At 34.4% G+C, this 21,488-nt stretch overlaps 1 protein-coding gene across 1 annotated transcript in view; it reads left to right on the top strand.

Annotated features, from left to right (window-relative positions):
• LOC106874129 (serine/threonine-protein kinase PLK1) overlaps positions 1-21,488 on the top strand; it is a 153,919-nt gene that overhangs the window by 91,947 nt on the left and 40,484 nt on the right. Inside the window, exons 3-4 of the mRNA XM_014921746.3 lie at positions 2,687-2,803; positions 18,163-18,380. Coding sequence (XP_014777232.1) covers positions 2,687-2,803; positions 18,163-18,380 — 335 coding nt within the window. The remainder of the gene's footprint in view (positions 1-2,686; positions 2,804-18,162; positions 18,381-21,488) is intronic.

Genomic DNA, 21,488 nt, shown 5'->3' with positions numbered 1-21,488 from the left:
GGTCACATAAAAGACACACAGGTATATTAGACATATCTTAATTTCAACAGCACATGTTTAAGGAAAAGAGCATTGGAGAGTGTGTATCATTTAGGACCTGGGATGAGTTTTTGAGATATATTTTGGAGAAAATTACAAAGCATATGTAAATGTTTGCATTTCAAAATACCTTAAGTTGTTTAAAAAAAAGGGCATGAACAAGGACATTACAAAGATTACATTTTGATCGGTTGAAGTACTCCAATAGATTAAGAATACATAAGCATGTTTATTATGTGTGTGTCTGTGTGCGTGTGCATGCGTTAAAGTTATTATTTTCATTTTAAATTCAATAATAATAATAATGATAATAATAAATGATAAGTTAAAGTATATAAGAGTAAAAATAAATAATAAAATAAAATAAAACTGAAATAAAATTTATGTTCGGGTTGTGTACATGTGTGCATATGTGCATATACATATATATGCATATGTGCGTATATATATATATATATATATATATATATATATATATATATATATATATATATATGCACAACAGGTATGGATGTCAGTTGTTTATGCACCAATATGTGTGTGCCTGCATATATATGTCTCATTCATAAGTTACTTATTAGAGTATATAAATTAAAGTATATAGGAGTAAAAATAAAAATCAATAATAAAGTAAAAGTGAAATAAAATTTATGTTCATGTGTGCATACGTGTGTGTGTATATGTATATATACATATCAAACAAGTATAGATATCTTTGTTTATGTGCTACAGTGTGTGTGTGTGTGTGTATGTATGTTTCTTTCCTAAGTTACTTTATTAGTTCATAAGTATGTATGCATATTAGTAAAAGGTTATTAAAGTAATTATACTATTATTTATATTTAGATATTTATTCATAGTTATATCATATAACATTATGTTTAAGTTTATGTGAGAGGTAACACATATATATTTCTGCATATGTATAGATTAATAAGATAAAAGCATGTTTATTATTTGTGTGAGCATGTGTGTTCATTTGCGCATATATTCAAATTCAATAATAATGATAATAATCAATTAAAGTATATAAGTAAAAATAAATAATAAAATATATAATAAAATAAACAAATATAAGGAATAAAAAAATTTATTTTATTATTGTTATTATTATTGAATTTAAAATAAAAATAATAATTTTAAAGCATGCATGCACACACACATATATACATAATAAACATGCTTATGTATTCTTAGTTTACTAGCTGGCCCTGTGCCATCGAAAATGAGGGCTAATTGTAGTATTTTATATATAAAAAGGGTACAAAAAAGTGAAAATAAAATCAGTGTTTCAACTCTGTCTGACTGTGTGTGTGTGTGTGTGTGTGCCTCTCTGTGTGTGTATGTGTGTGTGTGTGTGTGCATATGTATACATTTATATATATGAGTAGCACAGTCTAGCAAACACACAGTTTTCTGTACTTGGTAACAGCCTGCTTCCTTCCTTTTTAAGTGTGTCTGTTTATATATGTATGTATGTATGTATGTATGTATGCATACATGTGTAAATGCACACATGTCTGTAATTCTATTTTCTATGTATCTTTCTAAATAAACATACACAAACACATATACATTCGCTCAAATATATGAATATATGTGTGTGTGTGTGTTTGTGTGTGTGTGTGTTTGTGTCTGTGTTTGTCTCCACAACATCACTTGACAACCGATGTTGGTGTGTTTACGTCCCCATAACTTAGCACTTCGGCAAAAGAGACCGATAGAATAAGTACTAGGCTTACAAAGAATAAGTCCTGGGGTTGATTTGCTTGACTAAAGGCGGTGCACCACATGGCCACAGTCAAATGACTGGAACAAGTAAAAGCGTAAAAGAGTATATATATATATATATATACATACACATACACACATCCCATTTTGTTGCGTTGCCTCTCTCTCTCTACAATCACCTTCATTACTTCCACACTACATTACTTTAACCTAACATTGTATTTGTAATTCTGTGTGTGGTTGTTTGATGTGTTTTACTTATCTACCTTCTTGTACCTCTTCATCCTCTCACACCTCAACACTTATTTAGTGTTCCATCTCCGCACCTGATGAATTCTTCAGCTTCAGATTTAGCTCTGATTTGTTCATTCTCATATGAAACATCATCAAAGCAATGCGTCATTACTGTCTACAATCCTCGTAGCATATTAACTTTACCATTCCTCCTAACTTTATTTCAACTGTTTTTTTCATCAACAGTTGGATTCCAGGTTTTGCACATTACATACATACATGCACACACACATTACAGACGCCACACACTTTCTTACAAGCACACACACATGCACACTTGCACACCTCTCCAACACATGCATATTAAAAAGCTTATGAACTTTCCTTCACACACACACACACACACACACACACACACACACACACACACACACACACACACACACACACACACACACACACACACACAGACTTGCATGTACACATGTGTAATTTCTTCAACATATACGTTAATCCACACAGTTTTCTACAGTTGCACAGATATATACACATACATACAGACACACCCTTCCTTTCACACACACACACACACACACACACACATTACAGAATCTGCATACTTTCCTCTAAACAGCAATCAATAAGTGTATAAACTTCTGAAAATGTTCCTTTCTTTCACCAGATCCTACGTGAGATAGAACTACACAGAAACCTGAAACACAAACATGTTGTAGAATTCCATAGTTACTTTGAAGATAGTGATAATGTCTACATCATTCTGGAGAATTGCTCACGAAAGGTAAGTCTTTGTTGCGATTTACAAACCATTTAAAATCTTTATCCTCTACTGATGAGTAAGTGCAGGCATGATCAATGTGGTTTACAGGTTAGTTTCCCAGTCACATGCTTTTGGGTTCATTCCACAATGTGGTATCTTGAGCAAGTGTCTTCTACTATATCCTCAAGCCAAACACTGTTTTGTGAGTGAATTAATATGGGAGGTAGAAACTGAAAGAAGCCTGTAATATAAGTATGTGTTTATATTTATTTATACAGGATGTGATGGGTAAACTGTCACCATTTTATACTTTTAATTTCGCGCATGTGCATTCTTTGTTTTTTATTTTGTCAATTACACAGTATAGTAGAGTCAGTTGGGCTCCTTCTGTGAGAAAAAAACAAAGCAGCATAACGCAATTTTCTCTGCCAAAAATTTGGAAACGACATATTGTACTGCTTGGCATTCGTGTCAGAAGCTCCAATACAAACATTTCAGAGTGTTTAGATGTCAATCTGAGGACAGTGCAGAGGATTCAGAAAGAGATGAATGAGTCTAATGGCGATTATGAAGGTATGGCAGCTCAGAAAACTTACTGTGATCATTCTGATAAGAAAAGAACTCCTGAATTTGTTAGCGAGATCCAGGCCATAATTGACAACGATCCCTCCAAGTCAGTCAGGTCATTGCCAGGGACATGAGAATGTCCAAGTTTCTTATCAGGCAGGTAGTGCATGAAAACAATGTGTAATCCTCATACAAGATGAGAAACGGCCAATTTTTATTTCAGGCCATCAAGGGCACTACAAAACTTTTGAACTAGCTCAAACACCCTCCCCCCAACTAAACATGCTTTGGTTTTTCTCAGACAAGGAAAATTTCTACCAAAAGTGATAAAAATCAAACATCCAGTCAAAATCATGGTGTTTGGAGTGATCACTAGTGATGGCTACGTTATGCCTCCATTCGTCTTCTAACATGGCCTCAAACTCAACATGGAGGTCTACATCAAGTGCCTGGAGGAGGTAGTGCTGCCCTGGGTCAAGAGGGTGCCTGCTAGGAAACCCTGTGTCTGGCAACAGGACTCTGCACCATACCACACAAGCAGGAGAATCCAGTCATGGCTGTCAGGCCTTTTCTGTGACCAGTTAGGTGTGTGTACACTTAGATGTTCGACTATTACTGTATGAGTTAGAGCTCCATATAGATTATCATTATTCAGTCAGCTTCCAATAAGTGGTTTGTCAACCACTGTATTTAGTAGTGTTACTAGCTATGATATACAGAGCATATGTATTGGAATGTTAAGATAAACACTTGTATAAATATTTAGTGCCTACATACATTTCATCATTGCAGTTATTTGGAGTTTCTAATCACTGCAATGGTGAAACATATGTAGGAACTAAATCTTCATACTGGTGTTTATTTTAATTTTCCAATATGTTCAATTATGCCTTTGTGTATGTCGGTGTTTGTGTCTCCCTGTATTGAGATAGCATGATCATTGTAAATGACTGTCATTGTCAATGATGTTAATAATTATGCTGATGATGATGATATATTCAGACTAGTTTCTTTATCTTGGTTATAATTACAACATTTCAGCTGTTGTTCCTTCTGGCCTTCTTCCTGGTTTGTGTTGTATTTGCTAACATTGTCAGAATTGCAAACTGATTCCTTTCCCAAATACACAAAGGCAGATTGTTTCCATTCCTTTGTCCACACCAGAGATATTCTTCTGTTAGTTATGCTTCTACTTCTGATGTCATTAGCATGTTCTGTTTGAATCAGCTATTATTACTGTAACAACTTAGAAGACACTATTCCAAATATCATTGTAATCATCAAGATTTAACATCCATTTTCCATGATGGCATAGATTGGATGGTTTGACAGGATCCAACTAACCTGAGTGCTGTGTTATCTCCAGGGTCTGTTTTGATGAGGTCTCTACAGCTGGATGCACTTCCTAATCCCAACCACTTTACAGAGTGTATTGGATGCTCTTTCATGGCATCAGCACTAGTGAGGTCACCAAGTAACTTGCAAGACAGAAAAAGAATGAGAAAATGCCATCTCAGTAAGGGATGGGGAAATTATTTCAGAGGAGTGTATAATAATAATAATAATTTTTCATCTCAAAAATTCAGACACATGTTTGAAATCTTTCAAGTGCTCATCAAAGATAAAATCTCTTAATCTTAGATCAATTGTGTCATAGTAGACAGAGTTGTGGAATCTGAGATGGTAAAACAGTATCAACTTCAACTAACTATAAACTGTGATTAATACATTAAAATTTCAAGTTCCACATATATTAATATTATTATTTTCTATACTAAAAATAATCAAATCAGATTTAAGGTTTTCTATCAGGTCATCCCATAAGTTCTGTCCGAATTTTGAATAAAGAAAACAAGTGATCAAATGTTATATTTAATTGAAATTTAACCATCAATGTACTTTCCCTGATTATCTATGACTTCCTTCCATCTATTTACAAGCTTTTTAATCCCATCAATGTAAAACTCTTTTGGTTTCAAAGTGAAGAACTCTGAAATGTCAGTTTCAACTTCCTCCTGGCTTGTGAAAGTTATGTCCCCGAAATTATTCTGTAAACTACGAAACAAATGGTAGTCTGAAGGAGCAAGGTTGGGAGAATTAGGTGGATGAGGAATTTTTTCCCAACCAAGCTCTTCGATCTTCTGTGATTTGATCTCTGCAGTGTGGGGTCGCACATTGTTCTGATGAAACATCACTCCTTTTTGATTCACTAAAGTGGGTCTTTTTTTCTTCAAAGCTTAGTTCAAATGCTTTAATTGCTGACAGTAGACTTGAGCATTGATTGCTGCATTAGGTGGTAACAATTCAAAGTGAATTACTCCTTTGCAATCCCACCAGATAGAGAGAACCTTTTTCCCATGAAGTTCCCTCGTTGGTTGTGGTTGAGTTTTTTCCCCTTTTACCAAGCCACTGTTTATGACATTTGACATTTCGATAGAAGATCCATTTTTCATCACTAGTCACAAGTCTATCCAAAAAGGGTGAAATGAGTTCAGGAGAATGGAGAGAAGATCAGATGTCAACTCGGGATTTGTGGTTGCTTCCAGACAATTCATGAGGCATCCATTTTCCAAGTTTAGGAACCTTTCCAAGTTGTTGAAGATGATGATGAACAGTTGTATGGTTTGAACTAAGCTTTATTGCTAATTCTTTAACTGATAATGCAGGATTTTCTTTAACTGATAATGCAGGATTTTCTTCAAGCAATGCCTCAAGGAGTTTATCATCAAACTCAACTTGACGTCCTGTTCGATCTTCATTTTCAAGACTGAAATCTCCACTTCTGAATTTTGCAAACCATTTTCTGCAAGTTCTTTCATTCAAGCATTCTTTCCCATAAACTGACTGTATATTTCAAGTCACTTCGGCTGCAGAGTTTTCTTTTTTTGTACTCATAAAACATTATGTGCCTCAAATGCTCTTTGGATACTTCCATGTTAGAAAGGGTTTTAATGAAAGAAATTTTAATTCTATTATTCTGTAAAATAATATTTAATTAGTTTAAATGTATACAAATGCATAAAAATAATTTTAAATTCCATTAAACATTCTAAAATACTATTAAATTTCATTCAATTTTAAAAAAGGTAAAATCGGACAGAATTTATGGGATGACCTGATATAAAGGAGGAACTGATAGAAGCAATTCCCTTTCTAAGAACAACATATTTGTGGTTTTAGATTTGCATTTTTAACTCCTGTTCTGTGGATGCAAAGTTTCATTGCTAAATTTTGTAGGAATAAACTTTTCAATATTTTACAATGTAATTTTAATTTAATTTATTTTTAATTTCATCTTTCATGCTACATTTACTTCAGTTTTATATTTACCATTACTTTAATCTCAAAAATAAAGGCTCGCCATATTTTCTGGCATTACAAACCAACATTGTATATAGTGTAAATATGCTGTGTAAACATCCAAGCATAATTTTCAATCCTTCTATGTCATCTTGATATAAGCCAATCTACCTTTTTTGAGCTGTAAATTTTGGTATGAAAAATTCAAGTTGTATGCTGGAAATACAGTATGTAATTAAGTTTATTTCTTTCAAAACACTTATTTGTTAAGTTGCTTTAAGTGTTCAATTTTTTTTTTTTAATTAGACAGAGTGCCAACAACATCTAAAAATCACCCTTGGCTCTATGATACAAGTTTCCTGTATTAAATTGATCTGAATTAAGACCTTCCACCAAAATTCCATGTTAATTTATGTTCTAAACACCAGCATAATAACGACAAAGTATTTTCCTAAATTCTTCATCATTTACAAAATCAATGAAACAAAGGCAGTGTATTTCAACAGAAATATGATAACAAAAGGGTTAATTCCACTTCAGTATCCAGACCATCATTCAGACTGCTACTTTGTGCAAACTTGAAATTGTTTTACTTTACCACATTTACAAATAATTTAAGGTACTTTAGTAGAAGCAATGCATTTGATGAAAGGCAAATTTTTTTTAATATTACTTAAGGCAGAATCGTTAAATCGCCAGACAAAATGCTTAGTGGTATTTTCATCTGTCTTGTTCTGTGTTCAGATTTCGCCAACGTCAACTTTGTCTTTCATCTTCTCAGGGTCAATAAAATAAGTAGCAGTTGAGCACTGGGGTCAATGTAATCGACTTGCACCTTCTCTTGAACTTGCTGGCCTTGTGCCAAAATTTGAAACCAATATTACTTTATACCAAATAGTTCTTGCATTGATTTTTGAACACATTTATTCTAAAATAAAAAAAAATTATGGTATAAAATCCAAACTTGCTATCTTCAATTTAGTTTTTATACCTATCCTCACTTCTAACCATGAAAGTTTGGTAATGACTGAAAAAGTACAGTCACAAATACAAGTTGCTGAAATAGGATTTTTGCGAAGGAGATGGTCCTTCACCTCGGTTGATCATGCTTGGGAATCCAGTAGGAAAGTGTAATGACACTTTGTTTTTGACAGGTCTTTATTGGAGGAGGTGCCTGAGGACTTTACCTCCTGACCTTCCCAGGTATAACGAGCACTGAAAATGGATGGGTGAACTGATAAACGGATAGGGAAATTTATTACGAATGTAATTTTTCTAAGCTAAAATTATTTTTAAGCTATATAGAACTTTTGGAGACAACACTAAACAGTTTTGGTTAGGTTTTTTTCTTTTTTTTTCCTGTATGAAAAGAAAAAAAGAGACAGATAGAAGGCCAAAAAAATTCATGCAAGGTATAGAACAGTCTTGTGACATTGATATAAAAATCCCACGCATTGCTGTGCAGCCATTGCTGATCCCCCTCCACATGCCCTCACCCATCCAAACAAAAAACAAACAAAATAAAATGCTATAGAAAAAAACAGTCATAATTATCATTAGAATTGTCAATAATTAATAAAATTGCTGATGCATGTATTCCTTCTGGTATCACACCACTATTTGGTATGTGTGTAGGTATGTGAATGTATGAATGTAGCTTTACAAATATTATCATCCATGTGCCACCATTGCTAACACTAGAATTCTCTACACATGTCTTTTCTTATGGTTTTTACACTGAAGCATACAGTCTTCCACTTGTTGACCGATGGTCAAGCGGTCTATCTGCTGTCAACACTCGCTGAGTGGTTGCCTGGGCTTGCTGTGGTTGATAATGAGCAAACATGCACTGAGGCTACGACATCTCCAGTGCTTCCTTGACGGTGAACAGGTGTGGTCGCCATTCACCAGACATATATTTCTGCAGCTAGTCTGTCTTTATGTTTTGACTTTAAATTCCACCAAGGTTGGATTTGCCTTTCATCCTTTCAGGGTCAATAAAATAAGTACCAGCTGAATGTCGGGGTTGGTATAACTGACTATCACCCTCTCCTGAAATTGCTAGCACTGTGCCAAAATTTGAAACCAATAATTAGTAATGGAAATAAGGTGGTGAGCTGACAAAATCGTTAGCATGCTTGACAAAATGCTTCACAGTATTTCATCCATCTTTACATTCTGAGTTCAAATTTTGATGAGGTTGATTTGCCTTTCATCCTTTTGGGGGCTCAATAAAAAAAGTACCAGTTGAACACTGATGGAGGGGGGTCAATGTAATCGATTTACATCTCCCCTAAATTACTGGCCTTGTGCCAAAACTTGAACTCAGTAATTAATAATGAAATAGTGATTCTAATGTAAGGAAGTAAAATATAATGTCTCAAACTAATTGTGTATTTCTTTCTCATAAAACTAAAGTTGAAATATTTACAATCAAGTGAATAGTTAATTTATCAACACCCACCCATCCCAGTTCTTACACTCAGAACAATTGATACAATGATTATTGCTAAATGATTTTGCCCACATCATTTTTTCTTTTATATACTAACCCATTAATGCATGAAGTTTAATTTTTATTCTACAGTTAATTGCAGTTAAATAATACGAGAAATAAATAGTATTGATGAAAAAGAAATTCATAAAAAAGAGGATTGTACAATAGATTGTATTCATGAAAAGTTTAATAATATATGAACAGTATTTAGAATTGAAATAAAATACTTTGTATTGTATGGCTTTGTGACTGTTACATTTTTTTTGTGGGCTGGCATAATGCAGTAAGGGCTAAACAAAACAAAAACTTGTTAAAGAAAGCAAGTATGGCTGTGTGTTTAAGAAGCTTGCTTTACAACCATGTAGTTATGGGTTCAGTTCTATTGTGTGACAGCACGAGTCTTTTATAGCCCTTGGTTGACCAAAGTTTTGTGAGTGTATTAGGTTGACAGAAATTGTATGGAAGACCATTGTGTGTGTGTGTATATATATATATATATATATATATATATATATATATATATAGTTGGAATTTACAAAAAAAAGACAAAAGATGAAGACAGTTGTATTAATATATGTACATATCATCATTTAATGTCCCCTGGCATGGGTGGGGCGTGTGTGTGTCTGTGTTTGTCTGCCTCTCTACTTGATAAGCAGTGTTGGTTTGTTTGCATTTGCTGAACTTAGCAGTTCAAGAAAAGACACCAATAGAATAAATACCAGACTTACAAAAGTAAGTACCAGGATCAGTTTGTTTGACTAAAACTCTGCAAGGTGGTTCCCCAGCTGTCCAATGGCTGCTGTCCAATGATCAAAACAAGTAAGAGATAAAAGATGAAAAACATAATTAAATAAAGCAAAGTAAATAAAAGATAACAAATTGACCTTTTATTGTTGTTTTTCATGTTGTTTAAGTCCAGGTCAACCATAATTGAGCAAGTGGATTCATAGTCAAAGACATTCAAGCCATATTACCTTGTGCTTGTTTAATACATGTATTTAGATTAATTTGATAACTTATATATATATATATATATATATATATATATATATATATATATATACAAATATTCTATAATTATAAACATAATTATAATTAGGGGTCAGCTAATTGCTTCACCACATACCGAATTTAGAAATAGGAGTTAAAAATTCCTTTTCTACTACCATAAGAATCTCCCAGACAGTAACACACTTTTTTACGTAGGCAAAGAGAAAAATAATGAATCAACATGACTCTGATTAACCACATATGCGTTTCGAGATTAAAGTGTTTAATTACTTACTTCTCATCATCAGTGTAGCATTTCCAATATAAAATTTGAAAGTGCTAGGATTAAATATGCACACGATCGAGTGATATCGTGCAACAGATATCCAACCAACACTTCCAAAATTTACACAGCCAAATGTGAATACATATTTATCCCCTGTACCCATTGTATGTTACGAGCAGTACCGCAGAAAACTGCAGTATTCGATCAGAGAGTAAATTATAATTTCAAATTGAAATTTTATATATATATGTATATATATGTATATATATATATATATATATATATATATATATATATATATATATATATATATATATATATATATATATATATATACACACACACACACACACACACACACACACACACACACAATACTGAACTACATATTTAACTAATAAAATGGTAGTCTGATTATTTCCAACTTTATTACAAGTTGATGAATTGGCCAAGTTGTTAGTGTTAATCAGTGTCTCATTTTGACTCACTGTGATGATCTGAGTTCAAGTCCTATTGAGGAGGTCAACTTTGTCTTCTATCCTTTTAAGACGGATAAAAGCACTTGACTGATACCTATATGAAGTTAATAGAAATGCAACTATGAGGCTGCTCAGCTTGCTAGAAATAGCACCCAAATATCTCTTTGAGCACATCATGCCATCTTAAAAAAATATGCTGGAAAATGTGTTTTTGGGTTCCTTACAGAATTGTCATGGAGGAACAGCTTTGATCATTGTTCAGTCAGGGCTTTCTGAGGCTAAACAGCAGCAACAACAACAACTAAGGCATTTCTATAACAACTATAGGCAACCCTTTATGAGAAGTGAGTCAAATGAGATATGACTCATCGTCAGATGGGCTGCACTACGAAATGAATTCAAAGTAATTTTTCATTAGGTATATCATTTAGAAAGTTCCATGTTCTGCAGTTTGTCCATGACTATTCTACAAGGTCACTCAGTTTGCTAGAAATAGCAACCAAATCTTCAAATCACTCCCTATTATAAAATAAAGAAAGACACACATGCACGCACGCATGTATATGTAAAGTGACAAGAGGGTCACAGCTGAATACCTTTGGTTGTAAGTCTGCTCAACCAGGACTGATCTGTGGTAAATCAACTACTATTACTATACTCTTTTAGAGACTTCCCCTTCCAAAGGCTGAGAGACAAAGTCAGCCCCCACTTTCCATGGGATTTGAACTCTGTACCCGTCATTTGGCCTAGCACTCCACCAATTCTGCCATCTCCTACCTTCCCACATTTAATAACCTTATTCTACACATTGTGTGTGGGAAATTCACTGATGAGCAAGAGCCATTTTTAAAAAGGCAAAAATATCATGATTGTATTGAAAGTATAAAAAAGATTTGTCGAACTATGAGCTTTGTGAGTTTATTGTTCTATATATAAGAAGCTTAGCTCATAATATTTTATTTTTAGAAATACTTTCAAAGCTTTATCAGTGTTTTGTATTTTTACAATGAAGATTTTTAGTAATAAGTATTTACTTTATATATTTTTGTAACCATTTCCCACTCATATTTTGATTTTTCTCAGTTCAGTGAATTAGGTAAAAGTTTTTCTTATAAGGTCTATGGGAAAATGTGGGGGAAGTGTCACAGCTATTTTATTGTTTTATCTAATTGTTTTGTTGTTGCTTTTGTTTTTATCCCTAGCTTAATTATAATTTCCTTTTATGAAATCAGACATAGCAAATAACTCCCACATTAATTGAGGATGTGCATTGTTAGAATTCTTAAAATGACAAACAAAAATGCTTTGCATTATTTAGTTGCATCAGTTTACATTGTGAATTCAAGTCTTGCTACAGTCGATTTGGTATATCTATGAATTATTAATCGATGAATTGCCAACAAGGAATTGAGATTCTAAAACCAAGGTGACACATAAAAAGCATCGATGTGGGTTCTGGTACCATATAAAAAAGCACTGGTGCTAGTACCATGTAAAAAGCACTGGTGATGGTGCCATGTAAAAAGCACCCTGTACACTCTGTAAAGTGGTTGGTGCTAGGAAGGGCATCCAGCTATAGAATCCAAGCTAAAATATACTGCGGAACCTGGTGCAGGCCCCTAACCTTGCCAGTTTCTGTCAAGCCATCCAACCCATGCCAGCATGGAAAATAGACGTTAAATATTGATGATTATGATAACGATGAGCAAGTTTCTGTTTGCCCGCAAAAGAACAAATAGAGGCATCTTTGGCCAATGTGTGGGACAATATCTTCTGTATGAGGCAAGGGAAGAGTCATAGAATCATTTGCTTGATTTTTAGAACTGAACGTGTCAGGATGAGTAACATACTCCTATTCATGTACTCGTGCTGCAATACATATGTTGATGTTTACTATCATTTATCCTCTACAAAAATCATGCTTGCACCACATCACAACATTAAGACAGACTATTTCACTTCAACTGGTCCTGATCTCTTTAACTTCATGCCAAGACACACAAGGGAAGAAAAGGACTTCATAACATTCAAGCAGTTCTTAGACAAATACCTCTAACAAATTTCAGATAAACCATCTATATCTGGTTTATAGGTGTAGGTAGTTTGTTAAATCTTTACTGAAACAAGCTCTGGTGCCCAAAGTATGACTGTAACATGAAATATGATCAAATGTTTTCTCCCGGTAATGCTATTAAGTTAGTCATAGCTTGGGCCAATTATGGCTGAAACTTGTGTAAGTAGCATGTATTGCATCCTTCCAGTTATGATCTAGTGTTAATTAGATTCTAACTTCCATTCTCTCATTCCAGTCAAAATTTCTGGCCATCTACCCATGTTAGAAATTGGGCTATGGTATCTCATCCATCTTCACATTCTGAGTTCAAATTCTGCCAAGGTCAACTTGGCCTTTGATCCTATCAGGGTCAATAAAATAAGTACCAGTTGTGTACTGGGGTCGAAGTAATCGACTATCCCCTTCCCCTAAATTTCAGGCCTTGTGCCTATAGTAGAAAGGATTATTATTATTATTATTATTATTATTATTATTATTAGTTTATATAAAGGACTGGTAACTCAGCAGAAATGTAATAGATAGAGAGGTGAGTTCTTTACTTTTGTATATGATTGCCACAATTCATCACTAAGGTAAACATAGCTGACGTAATCCATCACCAAGGCCAACTTAATGACAAAAAGCGCAACTCGAAAGTAACTTATTTATTGGTGCTTTGAACAATATTTCGACATCTCGCGTGCCTTCAACAGGTTCAAAATAAAATAAATGTCAGTCTAATTCATTTTTTAGTTTATATAAAGGACTGGTAACTCAGTGCCGTCAGCCGCGCATGCCCAAGGTGCGCTCAGGACGACGAAACCGTTCTGAACGCACTCGTCCAGTGCCCGGGTATTGCTGACCTATGGGTTTATGTCGAACAGCTACTGTCACGTGTAGGACGGATCCGGCTATCAGCTGAATCCATCGTGAAGATTGACCCGCCAACCTCCTTTAACTGGGAGGGCAAGGCAATTTTTCTATGCCTAGTGACTGTAGCGAAAGAGGTTGTATGGTGGACCCATTTGAAAGGGCTAAAGTCAGACACTTTCCTCTTTGGCCAAGGCCTCATCAACTTTTTCAAGTTCCACTTGAAAAGGAAGATGAGAGTAGAGAGGGAAGTGCTGTCTTATAGCAAATTTGTTGAAAGATGGGTGACTGTTGGAAGAATGGCCAGTATAAACGGACCAATTCTGAGAATACACCTGTAGAAAAAAGGTAATGTAAAAGGAGAAAGGGCTCTATACCCCTTTCTTATTTTTTCTGACCAGGCTCCCGTGGCTTTTATGGATTTTTCCACGTGTAACCTTTCGAAGCGCCTCCCCCTATTGGGAGTTTTATTTGTTATATCTTTCTCTGTTTTTCTACTGTTTACACGAACGTTTTTCTCCCTTTCGGACAAAACCCTTTTGTAACCTTCGTCCTGTCTTTGTCCTTACATGTTTTTGATTTATATTAGCCCTTGTGGCCAATAAAACAGAATTAATTATTATTATTATTATTGGTGGTGGTGGTGGTGGTGGTAATAGTTCTTTCTTTATTGGTCGCAAGAGTTGTGAAAACACTAAGGACAATGCAAAAACAAAGGGTAGTAAGGATTTATATAGAAACATGTAAACAATAAAACAATAATTATTTGCAAAAAAAAAATCTTGATTAACAAAATCCCTCCCTGGACATACTAGGAAACCCACAGATCTCGAGCCGCCCAACTCACCAGGAGTACCATAGTAAGTGTGCCTCTCTCCTCAGTGCTCCCCTGTCTATAGGCACCAGTGTAAAGTAGGCCCACACATTCAAGCCATCTGTTAGTTATTGATCTACCTGCTTAATAAATCATCTTCCAAAAGCATATCTAATTGGCATCTGTCAACTCCTGCAAGTTCTTCAAATTACAATCGTTCATCTCAGCCAATCAAAGACCATTTTTTTTTTATACAACTAACCATTCTATAGCTCTTCTATTCAAAAGACAGCTTCTGTTTATTTATTTTCTTAAGGTCTTAGATCTCTTCTATGCAAGCTCACCTTATAATGTCAGTAATGTATAACTGCTTATATCGCATGACTTCTATAATGAGATGGTTTCATTTATCATCCACAATTTATTATTATTATTATTATTATTATTTTGCTTGTCCATTCTTTATTCCGATGGAACTGACAACTTTATCCTAACTTTTGCATGCTCCAAGATCAATAATAATGTTGAATCAAAGAAATCCAATAGAAATTAGACCATTCTAACAGAGAAATCCAATAGAAATTAGACCATTCATTCAAAATTGATATCTTCTGTCCAAGCCTGCTGCCAATACTTTACAGAAGAGTATCAGCATATTACTACTGCATACGACTTTATTACAGGTTCTTACCAGTAGCATAATTACTGGTACTTAAATATTATGATAAAAACATCAAATTGGCAGTCATTGGCTGTATGTTAAGAAAGTTTGCTTCCCATCCACATGGTTCTGAATTCAGTCCTTCTGTGTGGCACCTTGGGTAAGTGTCTTCTAGCCCTCGGCTAATCAAAACCTTATGAGTGGATTTGGTAGATGGAAACTGGAAAAGGTTATATATATAATATAATATAATATTATATATATATATATATATATATATATATATATATATATATATATATATATATATATATATATATATATATATACCCTTCTGTCCCTTCCTCCTTGTTCCACTTCCTCCCTCCACCATCCTCTCTGCTCTCGTGTGACCTGTGGTCAACTTTCTTTTCACTCCAGCCGCTGTGAAGGCAAGACGAACTACTAGCGTTCTACCTCAGATTTGCGTTTGGCCGTACGGCTTTTGAATGTTGTTTTCACTGTCCATTTTTTCCTGTCTTGGTTTGTGTTTGCCACCTTGGAATCCTCTGTGTAGTGGGTTGATCCACTACTCAGGAAGAGACTATTCTAGAGTACGTTCTGTCTTATCTTCGAAACGTCTAGATAGAATAGAGACAGCTGATGAAGGGATATTCCAAGTGGCTTTCCGTTTTCCTATGTGTTCGTTCCGTTGTCTGTAGTTTATTGTTCTAACGTCCTGTACCCTGATATGCATATATATACACATGTAGATGTAAGTATGTACATATATGTGTGTATACATGTATATATATTCTTTGTATTATATATATATATATATATATATATATATATATATATATATATATATATATATATATATATATTCTTTTACGTGTTTCAGTCATTTGACTGCAGTCAGCCATGCTGGAGCACCACCTTATATATATATATATATATATATATATATATATATATATATATATATATATGTGTGTGTGTGTGTGTGTGTGTGTGTGTGTGTATGTGCTTGTGCCTCTCTCCCAGAGAGTGAGAGGGGGATATATATATATTTATACACACACACACACACACACACACACACACACACACACAAAAGTGTGTGTGTTTGTGTTTGTCCTGAACTGCTGTTTGACAGCTGGTGCTGGTTTGTTTGTATCCCCATAATTTAGTTGTTCAGCATAAGAGACTAGTAGAATAAGCACTGGGGTCAATTTGTTTAACAAAAAAAATAAAGAAAAGAAAAAAACCTTTCAAGGAGGTGCCTCGACATGGCTTCAGTCCAACGACTGAAATAAATAAAAGCAAAATATAAAAGATGGTATTTGTTCTGATTTTGTGTTTTGAGTTCAAATTCCATCAAGGTCAACTTTACCTTACAGCTTTTTGGACTCTTAAAAAAAGCACCGATCCAGATCTATGGATTAGCAAAATTATTACAGCATTGGAAGAGATGTCTTGCAATCTCTGTTCCATTTCTTTGTATTCTGATAACAAGGCTTACACCAACACTGGTGTCAAACTGTATCAGTTCTAACACTTCTTTTACACAATGTCTGTGACATGGTGAAGGAGATTTGCATGCATGGGCAACTGCTAGGCTTTCACAAAACACTTTGCCCAGGCTTCAGCCTACCATATTTTCTTTAATACAAGTCAAATTTTTTCAGTCCAAAATTTACATCCAAATACAGTAAGTATACACCAAGGCACCTTTGGAGGATCAAAAAGTCCATGTAAAATGCAGCAGAATTTAAAAAGATAGTGACAATGTTTGAATGTTTACACTACATACTAGGTCATCTTGTATGCAAGTGTAGACACATAGTCAATATCTGACTGACGAATATCTTACCAGTAACATACATACATTCAATTGTTGGTAATATGGGGGCACCATTATACTGAACCTACTACTAATCCTTTTATAAGTATAAACAGTTTTAGAGCAATTAGAATATATTTTTGTCTGGCTCTTGGCACTCTGAGTTCAAATCCTGCTGTAGTTCACTTTGCTATTTATATTTTTCAGCTCAATAAAGAAAAGTGCCAAATAGTTTGTGGTATCTTGTTTTGGCCCTTTTATGTTCCAAGCTCAAATTTTGCTGAGCTCATCTTTCCCTTTCGTCTTTTCAGAATTGAGAAAAATAAAGTACCAGTCATGTACTGGACTCAAATAAAACAATTAATCCTCTTCTCTCAAAATTTATTGCATTGTATCAGTGTATGAAGTTATTATTCAGCCCCTGTCAGTTCTTATCAAATAGATCTATCAGGTGGTGATAGGGATCATGGTGGTGGTGATCAAAATGTTGACACTGGCAATGGTAGTGTTAGTGACAGTAGCAGCAGTGGTTGTGGTGGTGGTGGTGGTGGCAGCTGCTGTTGTTGTTTTGGTTGTTGTGGTTGTTGACTTTTTACCTCTGCCTTAGCGAAAGCAGAGGTATTGTTTTCGGTCACGTTTGTTTGTCCATGGACAAGATTTATCAAAAACTGCTGGATGGATTTGGATGAAACTTTCAAGAATGTTTGGCCCCATGACTGGCACGAACTGATTAGATTTTGAGATCGATCTAGTACCGGACAAGAATTCTGGATTATTTTTCTGTTTTTTTTTACTTAATTTTTGAGAGCGGTTGAGTTCATTTTTAGTATTTTTATTTGTGAGAGCTGTCGAGTTTATTTCAGATATTCTCATTTTAAAAATTGTCTCCAGCTAATTGTTGAGAGGACGTTGGCGTTGCCTTGGCAGAGGTTTGCCCTCTCTGAGTGCTCTAGTTTTTTTTGTAATGTTTTTATTTGAACGACTTCCTTTTAAATCTTTATTATTTTCTTTTTGCTTTTTTTTTTGTGATTATAGAGTTTGGTCCATGTTCTGAAGAATCGTAAATGTTTGCAAGAACAAGAGGTACGTTACTACGTCAGGCAACTGATCGAAGGTGTGAAGTACATTCACAAGAACAAAATCATCCATAGAGATTTAAAACTTGGTAACATGTTTTTAAACAAAGACATGCAAGTAAAGATTGGAGATTTTGGCTTGGCAACTACCGTGAACCATGAAGGTGAAAAGAAAATGTAAGTATTTTGAGCAACCATACAGAAGCATGCTTATTGTTGTTGTTTAACCCTAGGCCAGCTATGACCAAAAGATCTATAATTGAAAATGTTCTAGCCGTGACCATCATACCTTTTTCAGACATTATGACTAGTATTACATTATTCAATGTGTCTATCTGTTCTTAAGGTGGCAGTATGTGATTTGGGGAGAGGAAGATTTGGCTAATGTTTCTTACATAAAGGTTCCTGAGTTAGTTTGTTGTTGTTGTTTTGTTTAGCACCAAGTCAGCCCTGATATATAAATAAAAACGTTCGTGTTTGTGGTCATTTTGCTTTCAGACACACTGCATCTAAAACTGTTATCTACATTACAATATGTGCATGTGGTGATGCTGGGGGAGGTGTAAACATACTCGGTAACATGACACATCATATGTACTTCACAGAAAGCAGACACCTTTCACAACCAGCTGGATGAAATTATCTTTTGAGGACAGCCACTTTAAAGTGCTCAACTTAGAATTAACCTATCAAGTATCATATGCCGTCTACCTCCATGACTTCAGGCTTCTAGAGTGATTACTTTATAGAGAAATAGTTCACAGTAAGCATACCCAACACAAACCAAAAATGAGATTTCATGACATCACAAAAGTACCTTAAGTCCTTGAGTACTGTTACATTGAACAGTAGCGAATAGTCTATAATTTGGAATAATAACTTGCAGTTTGATAAAATTTGAATTGCCCATCAAATTGTGAAACATAATGCCTAAAAACTACTGGATATTGAAGTCCTGCATGGTAGAAGGTTCTGAAATAATCTCTCCTGTGCAATCTCTGGTTACACTGCATTTTCTAAATCTGGACTTGTCATCCATGAAAGGGTACATATTAGCAGACTAACATGGGATACTTATTTACATAGACTTCAGTGGCACCACAGACATAACATTTTATCTTAGTGAGGCATTTTTCTCTAATTTGCTCAACAAATATTTATATGTATTATGGAATTATTTGGGGCTACAATATTAGGAATAAACAGAATGAGCCAATTTCCAATTCATAATATAAAGGAAATATGTGTGATTTTACTTCATAACTACAGAACTTTCTGTCTAAAGGTTCATCTAGTATTGGCCTGAAAATCCGTTTTGGATAAATGCACAAGAGTAGAGCTGCTGTTAATGTGATTCTTAACAAAGTTATGTACATCATCATTGTCATCGTCATTTTCGTCATCATCATTATCATCATAATCATCAACATTTAACATCTGTTTTCCATGCGGGCATGGGTTGGACAGCTTGACAGGTACTGGCAAGGCCAGGGGCTGCACCAGGTTCCATAGACTGTTTTTGGCACCCACACCAATGCTTTTTATGTGTCACTTTGGTTTTAGGATCTCAATTCTGTTGTGGCTGGCAGATCTTCTTGAATACTACATTTGTCATAAAGACATTTAAAACAAAACTTGAGCCAGGTAGTCAGTAATCTGAGGGCCATGATAGAAATTACTCTCAAACTAAAGTAGTTATGTTTGATGTTGAGTTGGCAACCACCATATATAATCCTGCCTTATACCTACTAAATTAATTATATTTACATTCTTGAGATAATTTTGTAACAAAAATAATGTAAACAAATTTTTTAAAAAAACAAATAGAAAAAGGAAGCAGTCAGAAAAGTTGCTCTATATTTTTTGTGTGTTGAGGTGTAAAAAAGCTGCATAAAAATAGGACTAATTGAATTTGTCTTTTTTGTGAAGAAACACCTAAAATAGGTTGATTTGCTAAGGGTTGATGTTCATTGCTCAACCATTAAGAACAATGTTCAACAATAAAGATAACTGTGAATCAGTCATCTGGAAATTTTGGACAGAGCAAGAAGGTGGGGATGAAATGTAAGGTATGGTGTTATAAGACACTCATATCAAGCTAGACTAATGAATTTTTCTCTCTTCTCCGCTCTCTGTCTGTCTCTGAAATATATAGTTATGCATACACATACATGCACACACATATATATACCTACATACATGTGCACACACAGATATATGATATATATATGTATGTATGTGTATATGTATATATATATATATATATATATAGATAGATAGATAGATAGATAGATAGATAGATAGATAGATAGATAGATAGATATACATATATATATTTATACACACATGCACATGCATGCTTGCACACGCACACACACATGGATGGATATGTGTGTGTGTGCATGTATGGAAAGTTAGATAATGAGGATTTACAACGAATCATGAGGGGAAAAGAGAACTTAGTATATTTATATGTACATTTATATTCTTCTTATTATTATTATTGAATTTGAAAATACCCCAGGGGTTACTCAAGAGCCTTAAGTTTGAAAAGTGTTATATGAAACTTGAAAACCTTGAGTAACTTCTGAAGTTTGCTGTACAGTCATGAGGTTGTAGCTTTGATTTCATTACTTGGATCCATCTACCCAAGTTTATCAAGAAAAAACTTTAAGTTAGCTGCACTTTTAATTCTAAGCATCAGATTTGTTACCTGCTGTGTCAGATTTATTCTTAAAATTATATTAAAAGTACACATTTGTGTGAAAATACATTTAGATCCCTAGCATTTAAACCTACTGTTTCAGAACCAAATATTCTACCTGTTTTATGTTCAAATCAGGCACATCTCCTAGCCTCTCACACTTACCCAACAATGTCATTCTAAAAAATAGTCATACTATTGAAATCTTGAAGCTACAAGATAATGTAAGATTTATTCAAAATACTATGAATGAATAAGCATTACATTTGACTGAGTAATCTGAATGCTGAAATGTTAGAGTACAGGTACATGTATTCATGCTCACATTTTCACGCACGTGTGTGTGTATATGTGTGTGTGTGTGTGTGTGTACATATACACATGTACAGATATATACACAGAGAGAAGTAGAGTGATAACAAGAAATATATAGTTACTTACATGTGTGAGTGTGTATCATCATCATCATCATCATCGTTTAACGTCCGCTTTCCATGCTAGCATGGGTTGGACGATTTGACTGAGGACTGGTGAAACCGGATGGCAACACCAGGCTCCAGTCTGATTTGGCAGAGTTTCTA

Source organism: Octopus bimaculoides, chromosome 10, assembly GCF_046866305.1.
Source record: "Octopus bimaculoides isolate indiv1 chromosome 10, ASM4686630v1, whole genome shotgun sequence".
Taxonomy (NCBI): domain Eukaryota; kingdom Metazoa; phylum Mollusca; class Cephalopoda; order Octopoda; family Octopodidae; genus Octopus; species Octopus bimaculoides.
Note: the sequence above shows the minus strand (reverse complement) of the source record. Positions and strands in the feature narration are given on the sequence as shown.